At 42.7% G+C, this 24304-nt stretch overlaps 2 protein-coding genes across 6 annotated transcripts in view; both read left to right on the top strand.

The window, feature by feature from the left end:
- Positions 1 to 383: 383 nt before the first annotated feature.
- Positions 384 to 17292, top strand: ush1c (Usher syndrome 1C). 3 transcript variants are annotated; one of them, XM_085779715.1, is made up of 26 exons: positions 384 to 493; positions 2368 to 2435; positions 3340 to 3483; positions 3605 to 3743; positions 4187 to 4295; positions 4418 to 4442; positions 4528 to 4585; positions 4696 to 4884; positions 4982 to 5041; positions 5431 to 5487; positions 6418 to 6560; positions 7852 to 7917; positions 8004 to 8149; positions 8735 to 8784; positions 9079 to 9243; positions 9394 to 9510; positions 9893 to 10597; positions 11725 to 11778; positions 11952 to 12080; positions 13022 to 13087; positions 14130 to 14171; positions 14767 to 14820; positions 14926 to 15025; positions 15677 to 15786; positions 16018 to 16073; positions 17188 to 17292. In XM_085779715.1, the coding sequence occupies exons 1-26, from the start codon at positions 458 to 460 to the stop codon at positions 17198 to 17200; spliced, it is 2901 nt and encodes a 966-aa protein (XP_085635841.1). In that variant the 5' UTR covers positions 384 to 457; the 3' UTR covers positions 17201 to 17292. The 3 variants fall into 3 exon arrangements, with proteins under 3 accessions (XP_085635841.1, XP_085635842.1, XP_085635844.1); XM_085779716.1 differs by lacking the exon at positions 13022 to 13087; XM_085779718.1 differs by lacking the exons at positions 11725 to 11778; positions 11952 to 12080; positions 13022 to 13087.
- A 1191-nt stretch (positions 17293 to 18483) lies between these two features.
- The window catches only part of abcc8 (ATP-binding cassette, sub-family C (CFTR/MRP), member 8), a 52429-nt gene continuing 46608 nt past the window's right edge, over positions 18484 to 24304 (top strand). For 2 of the 3 annotated variants that reach the window (XM_085779709.1, XM_085779708.1), the window contains exons 1-2: positions 18484 to 18985; positions 21978 to 22140. In XM_085779709.1, the coding sequence (XP_085635835.1) occupies positions 18965 to 18985; positions 21978 to 22140 (184 nt within the window). In that variant the 5' untranslated portion in view covers positions 18484 to 18964. The remainder of the gene's footprint in view (positions 18986 to 21977; positions 22141 to 24304) is intronic. The other variant, XM_085779710.1, reaches the window with a different exon arrangement.

The following is a 24304-nucleotide window of genomic DNA, read 5'->3' as shown; positions in this document are numbered from 1 at the left end:
ATAAAATATAAATGTAAAGGTGTATACATTTTCTAGAGTGCTTACTGAGGTAAAAAACAAAACACACACACACACACAACTCGCCAACGGTCGAAAGCTTCATCAAGTTTGCTAAGGAACGGAAGTGTATCGGCTGTCCCTTCAACATAAAAGCCTAAACTTGAACTATCTGGAAAACGTGAAGTGTACACAAGTTTTGTACTTTACAGTCAAATAACTTGTAGACCTTAGTAGCCCATACTATGCCATAGAAGATCGCCGTAATGATCATATATATTACAAAAACACGTCATTCCTAATCAACTCAAGTTTTACTTTGAAAACTCAAACCGGAAACTCTTATTTAACTTCGACTACCTTGACACGCGGCTGACCCCCAGTCCCCAGGTCCAGTCCTGCCAAACTTCGCCGACACAATTGGAAATATCTTCGATTGGTTTCGCTCTGTCTCTCAACAATGGAGCGGAAAGTTGCCCGGGAATTTAGACACAAGGTAAAATTATTAACATTTTCCTCTTCAGGTACTAAATAGATATTTTTAGAGCTGGTTGTGTTGTCTTGTCTACCTGGTTGTCACTTACTTGGCTCAGGTGTCTCTCGCAGCGGGATGTTGCGCAGACACTGGGCCTTACGAAAAAAGAAAAAGCAGTCAAGTTAATGGAGAATTAGTTTTAAGAGGATGTCATGGTGGTGAAAGTTATAAATAATATTTATCAGTCATTATGGAAGTAGCAAATTGTATGGTGGGAGCCTCAACATTCATTTCTAGTGTAGGCCTATCTATTTGTGTCACTTGCTATAAGTTAAAATCAGTTGGAATAATATAAAGCTAGTAGAGTTGCTTATAAATAAATTGTCTTTCATTCAAATGAAACAATTACTTTTCTTTTATTGAACTGTTGAAACTGTTCTGGTAAATGGCCATCGTAGTAGTTCAGTAGGCTAGTAGTTCAGACTCAAAAGTAAGTATCTATGGTGTTGTCTTAACAGGTGAAATCTATAACATCCTGCTTCTATCTGTCAAATGTTAAATATTACAAAGATCAATGATATTTGGTTCCAGGAATTATGGTCAAATTACACTGTACTTTGTTTTCTGGATGGGGTTGGATCATTACAGCAATAGGTAAAGTCCTATTAAGATAACTATGAGTAAAAAGATAACAGAGGATGGGAACATGATATGTTCAGGGCGTTTTCAGGCACAGAGCATGTAGGGATCACCAGACAGCCATCTGTGCTGCAGGCAGGCAGGCAGGGTCCCATATTGTTGGCTCTTCATAAAGGGCATGGTAGTATTAGATAATGTAGAGAGGTGAGCAGCTGAGCGGAAGAGATGGGACAATTTATGGGTTTAATTAGAGGCTGATGGGAGTACAAGGCACAATCAGGCTTTGTTTCTGCTTGGGGTCAGAGTCACTGGGTCTCTGTTTAGTTGTTTAGTCGTGTGTGTCAGTTTAACTGTCGTCACAGGAAAAAATGCCAGAAATATCAATTTAAAGGTTGATATTTGTTATCTGTAAATTTAAGTATGAACCACAATCTGTGTGTGCTACACTAGAGGATCTTATTGTGTGAAAACAGTCCAAATCTCAAGAACAGACAGCGCTTTTTAAAATCAGTAGCCTATGTGACAGGGCAGTGATCTCTTATCTTATTCGATTATGGTGCCAAAGTCTGCACGTATTTCAGGTGTGGCTGCCTGTGTTTCACTGCCCCAAGTGAGAGAAATTTATGACACTCGTAAACACCATGTCATGAAGAACCTCGCAACGACCTCACAGCATAAAGTGTGTGTGTGTATGTGCAAGAGAGAGACTGTTGGGTGTGAATATTCACCTCTGTTTGTGTCTGAGATGTAAGACGACACTGCTGACCTACCCACTGCAGCCTCTCCTCAGCTGTTCTGCCATTATTCCCTCCCAGTGGTTTGATAGTTAGGGACGGGCAGCCCATTACACCTGCTGTACTCCAAGGAGCCTCATCATCCTACAGCCTGTTTGTTTTTTATCTTAACCTTTCACTCTAATTGGATAAAAAAAATAGTAGCCTCTCAGGTCTTTTGTGAAATTTGCAGCATCATTTAGAACCGATTTAGTCAGTAAGACGGAGATGTGTTACATCAGTAATTGGCCTAAACGTTTCCTCAAAACCATCCTGCTGCAGCTGAGCTGCCACCAGGTTTGTATGGCTCCTACACACACACACACACACACGCACATACACACACCAGCATGCACAGGTGATTTGCCCCCTGTAGCGTTGACAGGGCCACAAGAGAGGTACAGTGTGTGACAGTGGGCTGACATTTCTTCTGAATCGGCTCTCAATAGAAGGATGACACCAGATGTTTGTCCTTTCTTACAGGTGGAGTTGCTGATTGAAAATGAAGCAGAGAAGGATTACCTGTATGATGTCCTCCGCATGTATCACCAGTGAGTACAATCAAACAATGTCACTCTCAGCTCAGTGTGTATGTGGGCAAGTTGCATTTTGTTATTTGTTTTACATCTATACATCCACTCACACATCCAACTTTATGGGCAGTGTGTAATTTTCAGCCAATATAATTATAAAAAACATTTAAATCTAAGATCTCTTTTTTTACCCCATATGTTTGGTCCTCTGTTATCTTCAGACAAAATGATGCCAAAATGCCCTTTCTAACTTTTTCATGGCTAATCATCAATAGCTCTTCATCCTGTTTTAGTCACCTATGATTCACATACCCCTGTGTGTTCTCCATCATGGTTTCTGATAACAGCCTGGTCTCAGAGGAGCAGGGGGCTACTGGTCTAGGTTTCAATTAATCTTCGTACAGAAGCAGAGCCCTATGGCTGCATTGGTTAAGCCTCTGATCAGTTTCCACTGTGCTCCGACAAGCCTGGCCAGTTATCCACAAAAGCTCTTTTTATGTTCATCCTCCAAACAGAGGAATGGCACTTATTAATAATTCAACAAGAGGGCCAGGAGGACACATTTTGCAGTTGCCTTTTCTTTGCTTCTTAAACTGCTGTTTTGGTTGCCTTTTGTCATTAATTGGATTATAAATATGTTAGAGGTGAATGCTATAAATTAAAATCAGAAATGGAGAATTTGGAAGATCTTTTGGCTGATAAGATCTTTTGCTGGCCATTTATGATCACATTTACTTCATCACCCTTAAATGTGACATAACTGTGTGAATATAATTAATGTTATTTAGAAATGTATGCTTTAAAGGCGTTAACTACCTGAAACCTTTACTTCTGTTCTTGTTAATTATTTTGTATCCATCCTGAGGTAGAAATTGTTTAACATTCATGGAAATCTATAGTAATCCTCCTCTCATTCTCTCAGGTCTATGGATTTGCCGGTGTTGGTCGGGGACCTGAAGCTGGTAATCAACGAACCAAAGCGCTTACCGCTGTTTGACGCTATTCGACCTCTCATCCCCCTCAAACACCAGGTGGAGTACGACCTGCTCACACCCAAGAGGTCACGGTGAGTAGCCTACACCATGGCAGCCTTTGTTCTCATATAAACGTCATGCTCCTCTTTATTTTTTATTTTTGAGGTGGCTCATTCATTATATCTCTGTTTTATACCTCTCCTCGTGGTGCAGGAAGCTCAAAGAGGTGCGCTTGGATCGCACTCATCGTGATGGATTGGGTCTGAGTGTGAGAGGAGGGCTGGAGTTTGGCTCTGGGCTCTACATATCACAGATTGTCAAAGACGGTCAGGCCAGTAACGTTGGCCTTCAGGTATGTCCCTGTGAGCTAATTATACCTCACTAGATGCTCTTCTGCAAAACAAAAACAACATTTTAGCGAAAGCACCTTATAAAGATCTTTATGTGTGTAAAAAAAAATACTTTTGCTGCATTATTGTAGCGTGGGCATCATTTATTGGTGAAATTATTTAAGTAATCTGTGGCTGCTGTCTTAGTGCCAGTGTCAGTCATAATACTAGAATCCACTAGGTGGGGTAAAGCACCATGTTTGTTAACCTCCTACAGAGCATGGTCGTCTGTCTGTGAGGCTCCAGATTCACCCAGGTAGATCTGTAACAAAACAAACTGCTCCTGTCAAGAAACACAGGAGCAGTTTACTTTGTCGATTGACAGAGAGGTACATCACTAGAGAGGCATTGACTTCGTCTGTGTGATTGTGTCATTCCTAATGTCCCATCCTGTGTTGATTTATAGGTCGGTGATGAGATTGTGCGCATCAACGGATACTCCATCTCCTCATGTATCCATGAGGAAGTCATCAGTCTCATCAAGACGAAGAAGATTGTGTCACTCAAAGTCAGGCGTATGTCAAACACAAATTAGTTTTCTAACAGTTTTCCAGCAGTATGATGAGCACTGATGTGCATTCAAGCATCAATAGCATCTGTTATTTTCATTTAATTCCTTCTTTTCCTATCTTTCCAGATGTGGGGATGATCCCAGTGAAAAGGTAAGGCAACTAATATTTTAGATAGCATTAATTTGTTTGTTTATTGTTAAATGTCATTCTGGATTTTCACTTTTCATCCTTGCAGCTCGTCAGATGAGCCCCTGAAGTGGCAGTTTGTTGACCAGTTTGTGTCCGAGTCGGGGGTAAGAGACAGATCTATATATTTTTTCCCTGGGATTTGTTAGAAGGATCACAGCAGCAGACCGCTCATGGGCTTTTCTTTCCTTTTCTTCTTCCTTTCCTCACCTCCTAGGAGAAAAAAACCAGCATTGCAGGCTTGGCATCGATCGGCGGGAAGGAGATCAAGGAAAAGAAGGTTTTCCTCAGCCTTGTGGGAACAAAGGGTATGGGCATCAGCATATCCAGTGGTCCCACCCAGAAACCTGGCATCTACATCAGTAATGTCAAGCCAGGCTCCCTGTCTGCAGAAGTGGGACTTGAGGTGATTTACAAAAACACAAAAACACAACAATGAAACACTGACTGACATTTTTTTTTGCCTGCTGTGAACTGTTTCTATGTCTCATATCAACATGTAGATGGGAGATCAGATTGTGGAGGTGAACGGCGTGGATTTCACCAGTGTGGACCACAAAGAGGTGAATTTTGCGTCATGTTAAAATCTTAGATTTTGTACATTTTGTCCTTTTATCCAAAGCACCATAGCAACATGAAGGCATCTGTCATTACTCTAATCATCAGTGGAAATTGAACCTCTCATCACTGGCAGGGTTTGGTCTGAGCTGAAGAGCCACAGCCAAATAATGTTTCACCAGCCAAAATGGTTTGAGATAGAAAAACAAAACCCAGGATTTGGCTATTTACCAAAACTGGCTGAGAAAACAGAGATATTGATATTAACTGGTATTTGCCAGTGATGATTTCACACCCTGTTGAATACACATAAAGTGTTAACATATTCCATTTACCCTTTATAATCTCGAAAAATGAATCTCATCATTGAAATCTTTTGCAATTCCATTCACAGGCTGTGAGGGTCCTGAAGAGCAGCAGGAGTCTGACTATTACTGTTCTCACAGGAGCTGTAAGTACCGCTCTCAACTACATCATATCTGTTAATAATTATTCAGAATTTAGAGACTAATGAACACAATCAACTTTTGCACCTCACCTCATCTAAGTCTTGTTTTTTTTTCCTGTTATCACTTGTGAGCACTGCTGAGGACACTGCAGAGACAGAATATAAGTTACATTCTGTACTCGACACCCACAAACCTTTAAATGTAATAATCTTTTGTATATATAATTCTGACAAAATGGTGATGACATGATGTATATGAAATGTTTGATACCATTTATGTTTATTTTGAATGAGATCATAAGGAAATGTATCTCTCATCATCATTATACAACTCTCTGCCTTTTTCTCTTCACACTTCTACACTGCACAGATAAATATTTTGCTTTATTTTGGAGACATGACATTACCTCGTCTGTACTTCAGCCCGTCTGTCTGCAGGAGCAGCAGTTATCATTAGTCATGTCACTTGGCAGGTTATTTACCTCAAGACTCGGTGATAATGCCTGCCTATCTGAGACAAGCTGTCCCATCTTGTTTACCTATTTCCCTGGCGACTGTCTGATTGATTTGTTTGTGTTCGTGTGTGTGTGTGTGTGTGTATGTCTTCATTTTGACAGATCCAGTACATGCACTATTATTACTAAAATTGAAGGCAAATGAGCCAATATTTTAGATTAAAGCAAAGTGAATCTGAAGAAATATTTATCAGACAACTTGTGTCTTTCATACCTCACAATAATTATAAATCAGTGTTGCTAAAATGCTATAGATCTGTGATTTGCAGACTGTAAGCATTTTATGTGACAAACACAGACTTCTTTGGAGAGACCGGTTTGTCCCTGTTGGCCTACAGAGCCAAAAAAAAGTTTGAGGGCCCCAGCTGTACATGATGTCTGTGCCTGATTATCTCTCTGATTGTTGTCACTCTCTCAGGGCAGCGAGCTGTTCATGACAGACGAGGAGCGTCTGGCGGTGGAGGCCCGCAGGGAGCTGGATAGGCAGGAGCTGATGCACCAGAAAAAGGTGGCCCTGGAGACCAACAAAATCATTAAGGAGCAGCAGGAGAAGGAGAGGCAGTGAGTAAAGAGTCGGAAACTTGAACTTTGAAATCTCCTTGTGGGAGTTAGAGTGTATAGTGTGTATATATGTGTGTATGCCCCGCACCAAAAGGGCAATCAGAAAAACTTAGTGACTGGCTGGTGAGTGCAGCATTGTGTCAACACAACACAAGTTGAAATGACATTGTTTTGATGATGTTCATCCCTTTTTGAAGCTGTTGCCATTACTATTACAGATGATGCTGATGAGAGACTGTAGTGGATATACCAGGTTCTGAAACACATAAAGTAAATCTAGTTCTCAAGTTACATAGCTTCACCTCTGGCTGTCCAACCAATTACTGCATCTTCATCCTGTAACTGAGAAGAGTAACTGGATAAAAAAAACAAAACAGGAAATGTAAAAGCCTCTCTAAATCGGCTTGACTGACTAGAAGCAACTATTTGTTTTGAGAAATTGTCGTACATTTGAATACAGCTCCACATAAATGGTGCACATTGTGTGCTCAGTAGCTTTTCTATTCACCCATAGCTGGGAGGCTGAGTTTTTCATATTATTCAGAGAGCGGTGCTGTTTTTGTAAAGCTGTTGGACCGACTTAAATTTCAATATGAATTTGAATTTGAAATGTACAAAAAGTAAACCAACAACTCGTCCAAGAAGCTTGGAGAACGCCAAGATGCAATGAATATAAAACTGCAAGTATTCACCCAATAGCAAAGGCATTAACCAAGGTTGCAAAATGTTTTCTAGAAATCCTTCTATGCATTTTACGTTTGGCCTCCTTTGTACCCTCTCTAACATCATCTCTCATGCAATGCCAAATCTGGCATTTAAAAAGCCCAATAAATGAATTCAGATACTCAAATTGCATTCAGGACATTGCATGGCCTTCTTGCTTTCGAACACGAACATCAATCAATGACAGAGCATACATCTACATAAATCAGGTGCAAGCAGAGTAAACATGACCTGAAGTGATTTTCCATCTAACCTGAGGACCTTCACGTAATTACTCTATAGCTGCATCACCATACAGATTCGTGTTCACTTTACTAAATCATTTGCACATCTGTCTCAGGCCTTAATAAATTTAGAGGACACACTAGATTTTCTCAGTGCTTTGATGCCAGCAGTTTCCAGGGGTGAATAATGGGACTGCAAATCATGTTTTGGAGGGTTGACACACTCACACAGATGCCATAAACAGGATTAGAGTAATATATTCTGTATTTTTATGCCTGCATTGTAGCATGTTCTGTTGATAGAGTTTCATGTTGCACCCTACAATTTATTATGTGTTTAACAGGAGAAAGATGGAGATTTCTCAGAAAACTGCAGAGGAAGAGGAGCGCTATAAACAGGAGATGGAGAAGTATGCGATCAATTGTGCATTAAGTGCAAGTTCAGTATTATTTTAAGATACTATATCTTACTCACATGTGCTGTCATCCTGTGTAGGATTGACGCTGCGGAGAAGAGGCACAACAGAGAATGGGAGGAGGACTGGGGCGCCAAAGACAGACCCAAGAGCCCCAAGAGCCCCAAAACTCCAAAGAGCAAATCACCGGCTCCGTCTGCCCCGACTCCAAAGGCCAAGAGTTCTCGTAAGAACAGCTGAGTGAATGTTCTCCTTAAAAATGCATGACTCTTCTGTTTGCTTCTGAGTGTATTTATTGACTTTTCTTCTAAAACCACAGAGTTTTAGAAGTAAATCCCTTTTTATCTCACCTCGTTCCCTCCTTTCCTCTGCATGCTCTCTCTCTGTCTGTCACTGCTGCGTGCCGTGCTGCTTGTCGTGGCCTTCACAGTGGAAGAGGAAGAGGAGGACGGACAAGTAAGTCCGGAGCCTCAGCTGTGCATCGTCACAGCTGTTGTATGGGAGGATGTTTGTGCAAACCAACACACAAACACACACACACACAAACAAGTGCTAGATTTCCTTTGACAACCAAAATGTAGCCATTGGAGATACCTTTATCCTTAAATGATCTAGTATTTATTGGTAGTTGCTGCCAGAATTGTGGCTTTGAACATTTGGTTTTCAAGAAGAATTTTCACTTATTTTCTCTTTGAGTGCTGTGTCTTTGTCTCTTGTTTTTTCACATGGACAACGTGCATGGAGTTTGAGAAATTCTGGTTTGTAATTTAATATATTTGTGAGAATGACACACATTAATTTTCATCCTTAGCATTTGGCTGGTTTTATCGATATGAAGGAAAACTGCCGTCAATCCGCAAGGTACTGTTCAGTGTGGTGTTAGAGTGGACACAAAGGAAAGTCTGGGACAACTCCTTTCTTGTTTTTGACTGTTTTGTCAACATGACAAGGTGGTAGTTATGGATTTAAGACCAGAGCTTGTATTTTCTCTCCCTTTTTTATTTATTTTTTATAAAACCTGAAGTTGTTTGCTGTGGTTTTTAACAGTTTGGTGTCACCAGTTATTAGTGCATGTTGTGGCAGCAGAGTGTGGTTTTCAAGTGGCAGATTTGTCTGTTCCCTGCTTTTTATATTGACTAACTGATGACACTTCAGAAAGGAGAAAAGAAGAAGAAAAAGAAGAAGGTGTCGAACACAGACACGCTGCAGGAGCAGAGAAAAAGCAAGAAGGAGATGGAGTTTGAGCTGAAACTCGCCAAGGAGAAAGAAGAGATGTACGAACGGGAGAAGCAGCTGAAGATCAATAGACTGGTTCAGGAGGTATGAAAAGACGGGCTTAACTGTAGTGAACTCTAGAGTGTACTTGAAAGTGTCTGACGCTGAACTGCCGCCTGTCTTGGTCGTGTACGTGAGTGTGTGAGGGAGTGAGGCAATGTGGCCTGATGCTGTCTGACCACACCTCTGTACCAGGTTTCAGAGACGGAGAGAGAAGACCTAGAGGAGTCTGAGAAAGTGCAACACTGGGTGGAGCGTCTTTGTCAGACTCGGTTGGAGCAGATCTCCTGTGTGGAGAATGAATCGCCAGAGGTACAGAGTGAGACCTCACCTGTCACAACCTCTTTTTCTCTGATGTTTTTGTCTTTCCACATTACATGCAGGACTAAAACGATAGATAGATAGATAGATAGATAGATAGATAGATAGATAGATAGATAGATAGATAGATAGATAGATAGATAGCTTTATTACAGACTCCATTGTAAAAATAAATAAAAGAAAAGAAGATGATTTGCACTTGTGCATCTTGGATAAGTAGGATCCGAAATGCATTGTCATATGCCACCTGGAGTTTTTTCATTTTTGTAACACCGTACAGCACCACAGATGGGCTGCGTAATATTTGGTTATGGAGTAAAATGTTGAAAATAAGTTGAATGATGAAAACATTTTTCATGTCACTGAATTTAAGCTGTCCCCGCCACGCTCTCCTGCCTCTGAGCCGAGGGTGAAGCGTTTCCCCGGCGGCCTCCACCTGGCCACCACTGATCTGGACGACATCAACCTGGACCAAGTGGATCAGAGCCTGAGGGGCCCTCTGAAGAGACTCGCCCCCACCCAGCCCAGCACCAGCCACCCTCCGCCTCCCTTGCCTCTCCCTCCGCCCTCTCCCAAACTGAACCCCACCATTCCCAACTACTCCCCTCCCAGTCCCGTCTCTCGAGCGTCGCCACAGCGTCGTCCTCCGTCCCCGCCCGGCGCCAGGAAGAAACCTCCTCCCTCTGCCTCGTCTACTTTGACCACCAGGGGGCGCAGGCCTCACCACCCGCAGCCTCACCCCGCCCCGGCTCATCTCGCCACCCCGCCTTCCTCTCACTACCCTCCGTCTCAGTCATCCCGGCCTCCGTCCTCCCCTCAGCCTGCTCCGAGGCCTCCTCCTCCTCCTCCGCCCCCTCCCCCTCCGCCGCCTCCACCTCCCCCTCCTCCCCCACCCCCACAACACTCTGACAACCGGATGGGCACCCTCAGCGGGTACCGACAGCATCCTTACCACCACCTCCAGCACCCTCCCAGTCCCCCGGATCGGAGGAGTGAGTGGGAGTCGGGAGGCTATCTCCCCAGAGGAGGAATTTACTCATCAAACACCAGTGAGATGTCGTACCCCTCTAGTCCAAAGGTTAGAGAGTCTCATCAGAGAGAGGTGTGATGTGTCAGACTGGCTTTTCCTTGCTGTGTTATTGCTTTAGTTCAGGGGTTCCCAAACTTTTCAGCCCTAAAATAACAGTGCCATAGACTGGTGACCCCCACTAATCCTGGAAGTGACATGAGCACAGAGCACACGCACTAATAGGCGTATCCGAACATGGGCATAACGACAACATGCTTACATATAGCTATTTACTATAAGATAAAAGCAGAATACGTCAGTCCAAGTAATATCCATGTAACTTATGGATGTGAACATTGTTGCTGTCATGTGCAAATTTAATTTTGAATCATTACTTTAGAAGAAGAATATCTCAGTCAAAGTAATATCCATAAACCGTAGCACTGAGTAAACATGTAAACATTGTTGCTGTGCAAACCTACATTTTGGGAATTACTATGTTTCTTTGTTAATGAGATGGTTTATTTTGGAGACGGCCACTCGGAGATCATCTTCCACGCTTAGACGCAATCTGTAAGCGTCTAAACATGAAGAGAAAATTTATTTGCATGGTTTTATTTTATATTTTAACTACTACTTTTATCTTTTTTACATTTACAGCTAAAATGCGGTATTTCTAATAATTTTCAAATGTTATTTGATTCCTGGAAATCATCTCGCGACCCCACTCTCGGTGCCTCACAACCCCCAGTGGGGTCCCGACCCCCACTTTGGGAACCCCTGCTTTAGTTTACGAGTGTCCAGTGTGCGTTTTTTTAAATTTATTTTCAATCTATGAAGACAAGTTGCATCAGCAGTTTCAAAGAGATATGTAGATAGCTCTCAGAATGAATGCAGTTTCAATGCAGCATGATTTGACACAGGTCAATTTGCATGGTCTTTTTTTATGTATGGTTATATTTCATGCTGTAAGAACACGAATGACCTGGGCAATCAGTCAGTGATTTGCATTTTTCTCCTCGCTGAGGGTTATTCATTCAGATGTAGTTAGTTGGTATTGACGTTTGTGTGTGTGGCCGTTTGGTTTGGCAGACTGAGTGGGATGCTGCATGCTGAGTAGTAGCACCGATATTCCTGCAGTGTGCTGCGTGGACCTGGGTGCTGAAAAAACTCTCTTTTATTTCACTGTGGTTCAGGTTATGAGAAATACATCCCATGCCAGTCATATATCCACTTCAAGCACGCCGTTGGTGAGTCTCTGTAAAAGTACTGACAGGTTTTTTACAAACACCCTGCGAACATAAGCTTTATACATTTCTACAATCCTTCCAGAACAAGATGCTTTTGTTGTAAAATGACTTTTAGAATCAGCACGTGCTGTTGTTCTCAGTTGTTGTTTGGTACCGTGGTCTTTCTCCAATAGCAACTAGCTCCTAGTCCTCCCAACCAGAGGCGTCAGACGGCCCCTGTCATGTCTAAGCCTGTTATGCTGCCTCAGTCGCAGACCCACCGACCAGATCCGCACAGACCTGCGCTCCGATCTGATGGTCTGGTATGAAATACACAACACAGCAGTAATTTACTTCCTGCATGAAACTTCACTTTCACATAATAGAGTCATAAAGCATTCAGACGTCTGACGCAGTATACCATCATCTGGCTGCTGTATTCATCTCTGTCTCATTTCCACGTCTTCCCGGTGAGTCTTCCAGACTCACCAGCTGTTTCACAGAAACCCAGTCTGTGGTTATTAGATCCCACAGGGGAGCCATTCTCCTTCCTGTCAAAAAGCTGTAATGAAACTCGACAGAGTGTTTATTTATCAAACTTTTTTTTTTTTATCGGACTGGAACAACCCCCTGTTCCACAAACCCTCTGCCTCGTATTACTGTAACAGACTGACACATTCACACCACACACTTCTACCATCAGCCACTGGAGGTGAAATGATTTGCTGAAGGGCACCTTGACTGTAGTCGAGGAGGTGGGGGATGCTTTGACATGTTTTACCCTGAGTAAGCATCCTGGTAAACTGGCCCACTCTAAAATGCTGCCTCAGCAACTGAACAATTGATCTTTTGAGGTAGTTTTGTAAATTATATTAAATAGAAATTGAATTTGATTTGAATTCAAATTAAGAGAAAATTGCTTGTTAATGTACTGCAGTTATGATTTGTGGCATTTCCCCAGGAGCTGTTTGTGTAGTATTTACATAACATCATGTGATATGATTATTAATTTATTATTATAGTGTGTAGCACTCACTCTCCAGTGGTTTAAATTTTTACCTTGCTGTAGTGATGTAGAAGTGTGAGTCTGACTTGAATGTGTTGGACTGAACTGTACAGACAGAACTTATTTACAACCAGAGAGGGCAGTAATCCAACCTGCTCTAAAGTTACTCTTCAAAAGGGTTTAGTAACTAGCATAGAAGCAAAAGATAGAAGTGAGTTCTGTATTTTCATATGTTCAACGCTTGATCTTGTGTTTCAGCCTCCAGAAATGTTGAAACGGATGGTGCCTTTCAACTCGTCTTTTAAATCAAACAACAAACGACAAGTAATCCCCACAACCACCTCGCTCCATTATATTATTCCTGAGTGCTTTGGTCCTATTCTTCTTTCTGTACTTTTTGCATCCACGCTCATTCACCACATTTCCTCACGGTTGACTGGGGATGGCTCCTCCTTTTATTTATTTTTTTCATCATGTCCTCTCTACGTTGGCTGCGTTAATGCCTTTAGGTCCAGTTGTGTAGATTATGCATGACTGCACTTTCATTGATTTGAAGCATGCTGTAGTATAGTACTTTGAACATACAGCGCGTGGGAAATGCACATCACTGTGTTTCGGCCTTTCTGTAATGATTAGTTCTCATCTTTACTGGCAACTGGCAACTGCTGCTTTTCTACATGAGGCGTCGGCGTACAAAGGCTCATTTTATGTATCTTCACTTTGCATGAAGACAGAGAAGAGTAGTCTCATTTATCTTCTATTCGAAACACCACATCACTTAAATTGTTGGTCTGATTTCAGCTGTTGTCTCCAGCCACAACAAATAAAATCCCACATTACAAGTGGGTTCATTTTTTATGTCCAACGTGGAGCCTCTGTGGAACAGGAAATGAAGACTAAAGATTAATGAGTGTTTGTTGGGCAGTGAGAAAAATAGCTCTGTGAGTCATTACAGCTGGATGAATGTGACGTCCTTTCTCTGAGAGCTTATTTCTCGTCCCTCCCCCCTCACATGAAATTAAATAGCGGTCATTTTAGGAATGATTAGGGATGATTTTTCATGAGCGTGTTCCTCTGAATTAGCTGTGTCATTGAATCAATGTAGTGGCTTTAAAAGCCTCTGTGCTTTTTTGAATTAATGACTCTGAGTGTCTCCATGGTTTCCATTAATTCTGTCAGGTTATTAAAACTAATACAGAACTGGTTGTCAAAGGAAATTGGTCCAAGCACAAGATGCAGTGACTTTTTGCACACCTCTTGCTCACAGACAGCTCCTAACAGTTCATTTGCTTCTCTGTGTCCTGTTTGTAAGGCCCTATTGACATATTGATCAGTTTTAATTAACTGCACGTTGGTTCTCTTTCAGGGATTTCAGAAATACGAGGAAGAATTTGATCCCTACTCCATGGTATGTCTGATCTTGTTAGCACCGCAGCAGACAGTGCAGACAGTGGTGGACAGCTAATAAGTCTTAGCTCCTTACTTGTTACTGACACATTCTCATGGCAGCCTACCATAATTAACAACAATAGAAGATGCATAACTCAACACACCATCTTATGTATGTCAAATATCAGCAATTGCTGTAAATTTCCTGTGTTGTTTTTCTTATACACAATATAACTGCATCAACAGCCTTTGTTGGCATCACTTGGGAAATTAGATTGACTTGTTAGTGCAATTAAAAAACCAAACAAACTGACTTCTAGTGCCTAGCTTTTCACGCAGATATTACAGAGAAGGCCAGATGAGATGACTGACAGATGGTCAGTTTATTCTCAAAGGAAATGTATATATCTTTTCTTCATGTAAACTCCCAGTAGCACTAGTCCTGTGTTTATACAGTCTGTCATACATTGTTAATAGTCTCTGCATGGTGGATTGTAAGTATCTCGTTTTATCACTGCTCCTACCAGTTTGACTATTCAAAGAGGGGGAACCCATTCTTTGTGTTGGCACCTCTGTTTGTTCTTTCTTTAATCTTTTTTCCCCTTTCTGGTTAGTTCTCCTCGGAACAGATCGCAGGGCGAGATGTGAGACTGCTGAGAATCAAAAAGGTAATAACTGATGAGATGATGAGAGGAATCTCAATTGTCATTTTTTCAGGTAAGATTTTCTGACATGTGATTGATGGTGCTGATGTTTCGGTCGTTGTTCTTCAGGCTGGGCAGCTCGACCTCGCACTGGAGGGGGGAGCGGACTCTCCGTTGGGAAAGCTGGTGGTATCTTCTGTGTATGAAGGTGGTGCTGCAGATCGGCACGGTCAGTTTGGTTGTGAACATTCACACTTTAGCTTCATGTCAATTTTAAAACTATTCAGGTTTGTTTTATCACTTGTTTAACTATATTCTGACAGAGAGAGAATCCATCCTCCTTTAAAAATGAATATGATTATTAGTTAGGTTGAGTGAATATTAGAGACACCTCCAGGTATAACACAATCCAAGGCAACAATACTACATCCCAAAATATAAACAATAATTACACAAATAAATCAGTGATTCATTGTTCATTGTTCCACTTCAGCCTTATCTCAGGCAACATCCTTTTACTGTAAATACATTTAATGTTGAAAACAAAAGACCCACGGCGTGTTTGCTGCTTTAAACATAGTAAATCATTATCATATGTACAGAATTTGCTTTTATTACACCATCATTAGTGTCTCCTGGGTGAAACGTAGGGAGTGACGTAAGATGCTTGATTACACACGATATCAGGATGCAAACGTGTGATACTGCTTAATGACTTTTCTGTGTGTACACAGTGTAGACATATCGCTCCATTACGGCTCTGCAACACCAGAGGGGACTATTATTGTACTTGAGTCGGTTGAGAGATCCAGGCATCTGCAGCTGGCACGTACTGTGTGTGTGTCTGGCAGTGAAATGTCTCTGATGTCTCCGTTTGCAGGTGGCATCGTGCCAGGGGATGAACTTATGGCTGTGAATGGGAAGATCCTGATTGATGCCACATTGACTGAGGGACAAAACTCTCTGGCTCGAGCCTGGAGCAGTGGAGGGGTATGACTCAGAGATCCCAGTTACAATGAAATGTCATGCTGCTTTTTTTTTTTTAAGAGATGTTATTTACCTTAGCTACCACAGCAGGGTGTTGTATTGATTAACTTTAAACCCACATCAGCTCACTTTGATTGTTTGTGCCTGTGGGTGTCGTCGTCATGCTCCAACTTGCAGAGTCTGGCAGCTTGACTTCATAGTTTTTATTTGATTCGCTGTTGTTTTTCCCTTCAGGACTGGATCGATGTTGTGTTTGCCGTTTCTCCTCCGAAAGACTATGAAGACGAAGTGTAAGAATTCCTCTTTTAGTCTAAATATGTATAATCATTATCATCTTTGCCATTTGTTTAAATACAATCATGTGTGTGTGCATGTGTATGCAGCCCTAAGTCAGCATCAGTCAGTCCCACTGTGAACAGAAAGGTGTTTGAAGGCAGTGCAACACTGTACAGACACGGCTACCTTCTTGACCTCTAGCCCTCCCTCTCCTCCTCCCGCACCCTCGTCCTGGTAATCGACGTAGTCTTCACATCTCCTCTTCCTCACTGCACGTCTCAGAGAGGATGTTTGCTGTGGCATTTGTTTCCGTTTGGCCCCATTGTTATCCCCGAGCACATGTGACAGTCTTCCCTGTCAATCAGAAGAAGGCAAACCTGCAGAGTATTTTTCTGTTTGTTTCCCTTCACCTGTCAGATTTATGTAACACCATTACAGCTCGGTGGGCTCCACCAAAAGCAGTTTTTCCTCCCCCCCTCCTTTTGAAAATCGCCTCAAGGCAATATGTTTTTATTACTGTAGCACGCACAAAGATACAGCCATGCTATTTGAGTGAAGACATTTATAACTAATGCGACCCATACCACCATATATCTGCCAAATCCTAACCCCGAATGAGCCGTATATAAACACGTACATATATGTATGGCCCGTGTGGTATTGTCCCATGGCGTCAGGTCATGGACATTCATAAAAGCAGCCTGGGACTCCTGCCAGCCTTCAGCAGTTGTTCTGATTGATGTTGTTCCACAGGACTGTTACATGTTCTGACATACAGAGACACTGGGAGGCGCTGTGGCGAGGATTTCTGCTCTGCTGCTGGAAAAATTCATAATGTTCCTTCAGTTTGATCGGGGAGATTTTTGAACTTGAAATGACATTTCAAAAGAAGTGGGTTTTGTGGTTTAAAAGTGGAAAAAAAAAATCAAGGAAATGAAATCCTGGGTTCAGTTTACATCCTGATTATCTTTTGTCCTAAAACTCACCTGCATGTGTTTTGGTCTGTTGTGCTTCAATGTGCAGTGACTAAAGCGAACATGATAAAAGCTTTGTCCCAGTCAATAGTTGCCACAAGTCAATCTGAGAGAATTACATGTTATTGATTAATTCCTCTGTGTTCTCTTGCAGGACGTTCTTCTAGTCTCGTTAACAACCTGCCAAGAAAACCCAGCTGAATAAGGAGAAGATTCACCGTCATCCTAATCACAATAAAATAAAAATAGTTTCTCTTTATCTTCTTTCCCATCTCTACACTAAATTTTAAGGTGGTCTTTTTGTTTTAACGTAGCTCTTTGAGAATCAGCCTTGTGTCCTATATGAACACATAAACAGCCTGCCATCAGTGTTCACTCTCTCCGTCAATATATTCTCCTGTCAATATTTAGTCATCTCTACTAATCCGCTCCACCTTATTTCAAGCCTGGACATTGTAGACCTCACTTAGCTACAGTTGACCACACTGATCTTTCCTTCAGACCTGTGTCTAATCTGTGACAAGAGCAATAAAGAACCAGTCAAACAGGCAAACTGTGATCAATAACACCTCTCTAATTTGCTCAGCTCAATAAAGCACTGCTCACATCACAAAATTAAGGTTACACTGTGTTGTTACTGATTTTCTGCGTTCCCATTTACGTTTTCAGAGAAAGATGAAGAGTTGTGGCTTTACAAAAGTCCTTATTTACTCTTTGACAGCTGTTGGGCAGCTCTTTGGATGGACAGCTGTTTTACATAATCCAGATTTATGTCTGTCTAAACCCTTCAGACCTCAACTTTTCCACTCATAAGAGCCGTCTGCACTTGTTTTTCTCCTATCTTTTACTGTGAAGAAACTAGTCCAAATCACTTCTTAATGTAAATTTACAACATTATATCCATGACTGACACAATGTAAACATTACCATACATCCAATCTGTTTAATTGGGTTTTTTATAATGGCACTTATGTAATCAAAGCTTCTCGAGCTCGTTTCATATTCTCACTTATGGTTTTCCTCAGGTCCCCTAGCTGCTCTTACCACCATCGATTTATTGAAACCAGGGGGAGCCACACAGATTTGTAATTAAATGTCCACAGGGGGCAATAGTGATCCTTCTTGAATATCAAGCTCCTCTGTGTGTGGCTGAGAGTACTCAGCCTGTTCTGTGTTCATAATCCTGCTTTTAATAACTGTGTATAGTATCATACAGGTGGAGATCATTTTAGTGGAATTTACAGGATTTTATTGTGGTAGCTGAAAATGTTTGGTTTAAAAAAAAAAGAGAGAGAAAGAAACCAGGAAATTCCGATCAATCATCATGTACTGTAATGTTACATGTGTGTAGCTTTGCCTGGCAGCATCCCACTTAGCCGTGGCGTTGTTACGTAACCGCTGTGTGTGTGTGTGCGGTCGGTCCAACATCATGGTGGTGGTGGTAATAGGCTACGTGACTCCTGTTTGCCGGGGTGTGTTGTTGGGCTGAGCGGCCGCTGCCTCTGCCACCCGCCGGTCACACGGTTCATGTCAGAGACCAGAGAGCAGAGGTGGCCTCCCGGGTGGAGGAATCTACCGGAGCTACTTTCTTTCTTTCTCTTCTTCCTCCTGCTCCTCCTCCTCTTCCTTCTCCTCCCTCTCCTGTGTGCACCCGGGTTCAGCACCGTGGACAGCTCCTCCAGCTCCTCCAGCTCCTCCAGCCTCCACCCCGTTAACCACCGCCCTCGGTCGGATGGTCGAGCAGCACAAGTGGGACGGCGGTGAGAAGAAGAAGTCGGCTGCACTCAGCTCAGCTCATGAGACAGTGCAGTTTGGGAGGTTTTCCCTCTTCTTTTTTTTCTTTCTTCCTCTCCTTTTCTTTTTGAACACATCCAAGCGACGGATGTGACAACACTGAAGAAGATTCAAGCGGGAAACGAGACTGACACACGATGATCTCACGGTATAAACCGGTAAGTGCTGCTGGTTGTGTGTCACCTGTTCACTCACTTTGATCGATACTTCCACTGTTTGGCTATAGTGGGCCTGCCTGCACTGCTCTGTATCCTTGATCACATCTATTAGGCATGATTAGACATGTATTAATGTCCACTGGGGGCATAAATGTTTTTATTGAATCATTTTACAGAGCTGAACTGGCAGCAGGTGAAAGATACCTACTAATGTTTACAGGTCATTTTAGGTCACAGCATTTAATCCCTATGCTGCAGTAGGATTCATATTAGGTTCATTTCTAAAGAACATGGGAGAGTGAGATACTGGATGTGCTGGTCTCATAGGGGGATGTTTGTAACAAAAGTTCTCAGCCAGATGGAGAATATAATATAGAAAGCCCTTAACACGAGAAGCCTCAATGTCTTTTTCTTGTGTCTCTTCTCTGCAGAGGTGAGAAAGAGGCCTGTGATGTAGATTCACACAGGTGTCACAAAATAATGCATGATTCATCACTGCATGTACATCACTTCGCTTTACTCCCACAGATAAAAAAAAATCATGGCAGTGATTCAGTCACACACACAGACACACACACACACTCTGCCCTGCTAAGTCAGCTATCTGTGTTTGCATCAACACATAATAATGAAATAGCTCTGATATTGAACGGCTCTAGGGATGCATTGCTCCTCATTGTGTGTGCGCTTTAAGTCCTGAAGGTCCCTATTGCTTCAATGGCTCTTTTTTTCTCTTCCTTTTCCCAGTCTCTATGAGTGCTTGCTGCTCTTCTACTCATCCTCTCGCTTTTTTTCTCTACATGCTGAAGCATCAGCTCTCCTCAGGCGATCCAGTGATGGACAGAGTTAATCTCTGATGTAGGGCATCGTAGAACTATAACCCAGCCAGTTACCTCGGCTGTATGGCATAATAATACAGTCAGTGCATGATGTGTAGCCTGTTATGAGGCACTGTGATGCTGGCAGCTTGTTAAGATACAATCTATTTTCAATGGTGGTCATTTGACATTTGAGACCACCTTCACTGTCAGAATCTGGTTAGTTTGGGTTACACCATGCCATTATAACAGAATTAAAAAGTATAAAATGTCCAGTATTTTCTCCAACTGTCCACTGGCTTAACTCTGGTCTTTGCCGTAAATAGATGATTGCTGCTTACTTTCTCTTTCCTGCACATGTCATTGCCTCTAAACTGCCCTTTTCACCGTCCGACCAGTTACGTGCATGTTTTAGTGAAAAGCCACTGCTGTCTATTCTGCAGCTTATAAAGTGTCAGGCTTCAGGCATTTTAAATTCCACTAAGACCAGCCTCCAGCATCCAAAAACTGACTTCTTCTACTTCTACTTTTGGCAACTCTGTTTGTTGCTGTATACCTTCACTGCTGCCAGATTTAGAATGCGATTCCCAGTGAACATTATAAAAAATGCACTTGGTATTTTTCTCCGTACTTTGTTTTATACGTCAAAGGCTAAGATGGAAATAACAGTGTTTGATGCATTCAAACACACTGTCAGCTGTCAGTTACTAAGTAGAAAATAAATTGAGCGTCTGTTTCTGATGGGTTCATATCAGGAACACACTCTTTTTTTATTGCTGTTATGAGTCTGCTTCTCAATTCACCCTTTGGTACTGTAAGCAGAACAACTTAAGAACTGATAAATACATCTTTCACTGTATTTCCTGTTGCTTAAATACACCACAGCCAGTTTGCATGCACGTGCAGCAGCAGACAATTGTGTGTAACACGTAAACTGCTCATTACATTTAAGCTTATCTCCTTGTTGTCAGTGAAGGTCAGCGTGGCATGGATTACATTAACCACAAATCATTTTAACCACTAAGAAAAGGCCACGAGACTGTCCTTGTTGTTACATGGATTATCCAAATCTGCTCCCATGTGGGTCTCAGCTGATCCCTCCGTACACATCAACTGCCACTGGCTGCAGAGGGATCCCTCTCTGCAGGATCCGATGCACAATCCATCCATCTCTGGAATTCATTAATATTTGATGTCACTGTTTTATGTGTGTGCAGCCTAGTTTTTCAGTCACTGCTCTGCTTTTTCAGCTTTTTTTTTTTTTTAAAGCTATAACGTAAACTAATGTGATAAATGACAAACGGGGTATGTAATTCCTGAAAACGTGGTGTTGGGATTTAGATTAGAGCGCTTGCTCATGCTTCACACGTACCTTTGTGTGACGTTGGAGCTGCTCATTCAGAAGCTGCATCCCCCTTCTGTCTCCTCTCTCTCTCTCTCTCTCTCTCCATCTCTCTCTGTTTCCCTCTCTCTCTCATCATCATTCACTGTTCCCTCCCGTCCTTGCCCTCCTACCTATTGAGGCTCTGCAGCTCAGTCCTCCAGCTCGCCTGCACACTCTGCACACTCTCCGCGCTCCTCTTCTAAGGTCGACCTCGAGCTCTCGTTTGCAAAGAGAGACAGGAATAGCAGGTGCACTGCGGAATGCCGCCACTGCTCCGGTTGTAGAGCGTGTGTGTGTGTGTGTGTGTGTGTGTGTTTGGTGTGAGCATGTCTGAATGCATTCCAGGGGAGCTGTGCAGTGCCGTGCGGCGCGCGAGTGAAGCTTCAGTTTTAGAGGATGTCTGCAGACTGCAGGCAGAAGGGATGCAGATGTTTCTCACCGCCGTTGCTGGAAAAGCTGCTTAGACGGCCGGAGAGGAGAGGGAGCTGCTGCAGCACTGGACTGTGACTGTCTCTGACCCCTTCTCCCCCCCACCACCACCCCCTCCTCCTTCCCTCTGTCTCCTCTCAGTCACTGGATCCGATATTTGAACGCTGGATTCAAGAGGGAGCAGGAAGGAGCTCACTTTGGGAATTACAGTACTTGGATCCACTGAAGACCACGTCAGTCTTCCCCTTTGAAAAGAAGACATGCACCGAGAGCCTCTCTTTTAAATCTCTCTGTCTCTCCTCTCTCTCTCTCTCTCTCTCTGGTCCTCCTCCCCCCTCGTCCTCCGGCCGGTTCCCTGCAGAGTCCCGGTTCCACCATGTCCTTGGCGTTCTGTGGGAACGAGAATAACTCGGCGGCCTACAACGTGGACGGAGGGGTTCTGAACAACGGCTGTTTCCTGGACGCGCTCAATGTGGTGCCACACGTCTTCCTCCTCTTCATCACCTTTCCCATCCTCTTTATCGGTGAGTGTCGCTGTGGGAGGCGAGCTCCTGAACCACACCAGACCTGCAGACCTCCCCACATGGATTACACACACACAGACACACACAGACACACACACACACACTCATATGCTTAGAGTGCATAAGGATATGAACTGGAGCTGGTGGCCTTCAACATGTTCTCTGCCCTTCTCAGTTTTCACACTATCAACTTCTGTGCTGCATGTGTCTGATGAAATACTGCATGACATGTCCTATCAAAAAAGCATTTACTGTCTTGTAAATGATCTATTTCCATCCTAGTGTCTGTTCCCTTCATTACACTTTGTTTTTATTCTAGATATTAGCTTGTCCGACTTTGCATTTCGCTCCATGAGTTACGACGCCCCCTCCTCCGTAGGTGTTGGCTGTCCCATAACTACCGGCTGACACATGAGCCTCCGAGGTGCGATGGCACAGGACGACATATTTCTTTCTGGGGCTGCAATCAGGATTTTTGCAGTCAAATGTGACGCTTCTGTTGAAATGTAGTTTACACAGACACACATGCCATCCTGCTTGGCATTAGGTTACAGCTCCATGGCCATTCCTCTAGTGTCATCATCAGTGTGCAACAGACCTGCCCTGTGTCGTTCCGCTGCTCTGCTCACATATGCTCTGGCCTCATCACCTGCCCTCTCATGTCAGGATGTGTGTGTGTGTGTTTGTGTGTACCTGTTTGAAAGCAGTTTATGTTTTGTTTATTTGCTGTTTAAAGCAGTAACACTTTCTCACTCCGGGCTCTGGCTCTGTGTTCTTGTTGTTCGCCTTATTTAATATCCTGGCTGTATACAAATATCCTGGTATTTAGATTAATGATGGTGGCTAAATTATGGCAAATGGCCTTTTACTCAGGAATAAATCCTTGTTAGTACAACTTTTTCATCAGTCTTAGACAATGGTGACATTTAATGCAGACAGGCGTGCTTCAGCTACATCTCTAAAACCCCTTAATGCTGTCTACCTGTCTGCTTTTAGGGTCAACACTCATGACAATAACTCCGCTCATCATTGCATCCTGTATAAAGGGGTTGGATAGTCCTCTCTCTCTATATGAACTGCATGTTAACATGTCATCAGGGTCCAATAGACCACATCCTACCAGCTAGTGTCCATCAATGATCTTTAAGTTCAGGTCGCACATGCATATTTTAGAGCATGCAAACTCTCCAATTAAATCAAACACACACAGACAAAGACACACACATACACACTACCTTTGTTTTTGGATGCTTTGATAATAAGCTATATTAGTCTTTTTCATCTTTCTGAGTAATTTCTGTGCCTGTGGTGTGAGCTCAGTCTCAGACAGAGACACTCTCCTGATTTTAACACCTCTTCTTCAACCATGTTCACGTCTGTAAATGTTTTTTTCTTATCACTAACACTGATATGAAATTCAACTAATTTAGAGCGAGAGATAAAAGAGGGAAGAAAAAATGCTCACTAATCATCAAGAGAGTCCACAATTAGAGGATAACCTATGAGCTGCAGTGATTGTTCTCTCTTCCCTTGGACCCTGAAGTGTTTTGTTTTCACTAACAACTTTGTCACCAAAGACAAACCTCAGGGGTGTGAAAGCTTTTCTGAGCTGCTTGACAAAACCTCTTATGCCAGAGCCTTTTTTATGCACTCCAGTCTGCACCCGCTGGGCCCTGCAGCTACCTGAAGTGTTGCTCTTTAGACGTCTGCCTTGAGAGTTCACCTATCAAGGTTGTGCTCATCTGTTAGGAGATACTGCAGATACAGTACATGCACTGCAACACCTTTATAATATGGTAGTTTGCTTTGCATGACACCAATTGTTAAAGAGACGGATTATCTTTGGCTGGCCAAGCCAATGCATGTTATAATTTCACATTTATAACAGACACATTTATGCACACAGTCTGTTATATTTATTAACAGTTCATGATTTAAGATGCGTTTTTGTGCATATTTGCCATATTGTGGTGATGTGTACCGTTATAAGAAGAACATTTGTGTATATGGTGCACAGTACTTGAACAGATGGTATGGATTTGTGTGTGAAAAAGAGTGGAAGATATGCAGTGCATGGGAGTTGGTGTGTGTGTATGTGTGTGTGTGTGTGTGTGTGTGTGTGTGTGTGGGATTGCCTGCCAGCGCCAACCCTTCCGCGAGAGAT

Source organism: Trachurus japonicus, chromosome 6 (assembly GCF_045865225.1).
Source record: "Trachurus japonicus isolate A0001 chromosome 6, Traja_1.0".
Lineage (NCBI taxonomy): Eukaryota > Metazoa > Chordata > Actinopteri > Carangiformes > Carangidae > Trachurus > Trachurus japonicus.
This window is presented reverse-complemented; position numbering and strand designations above follow the sequence as displayed.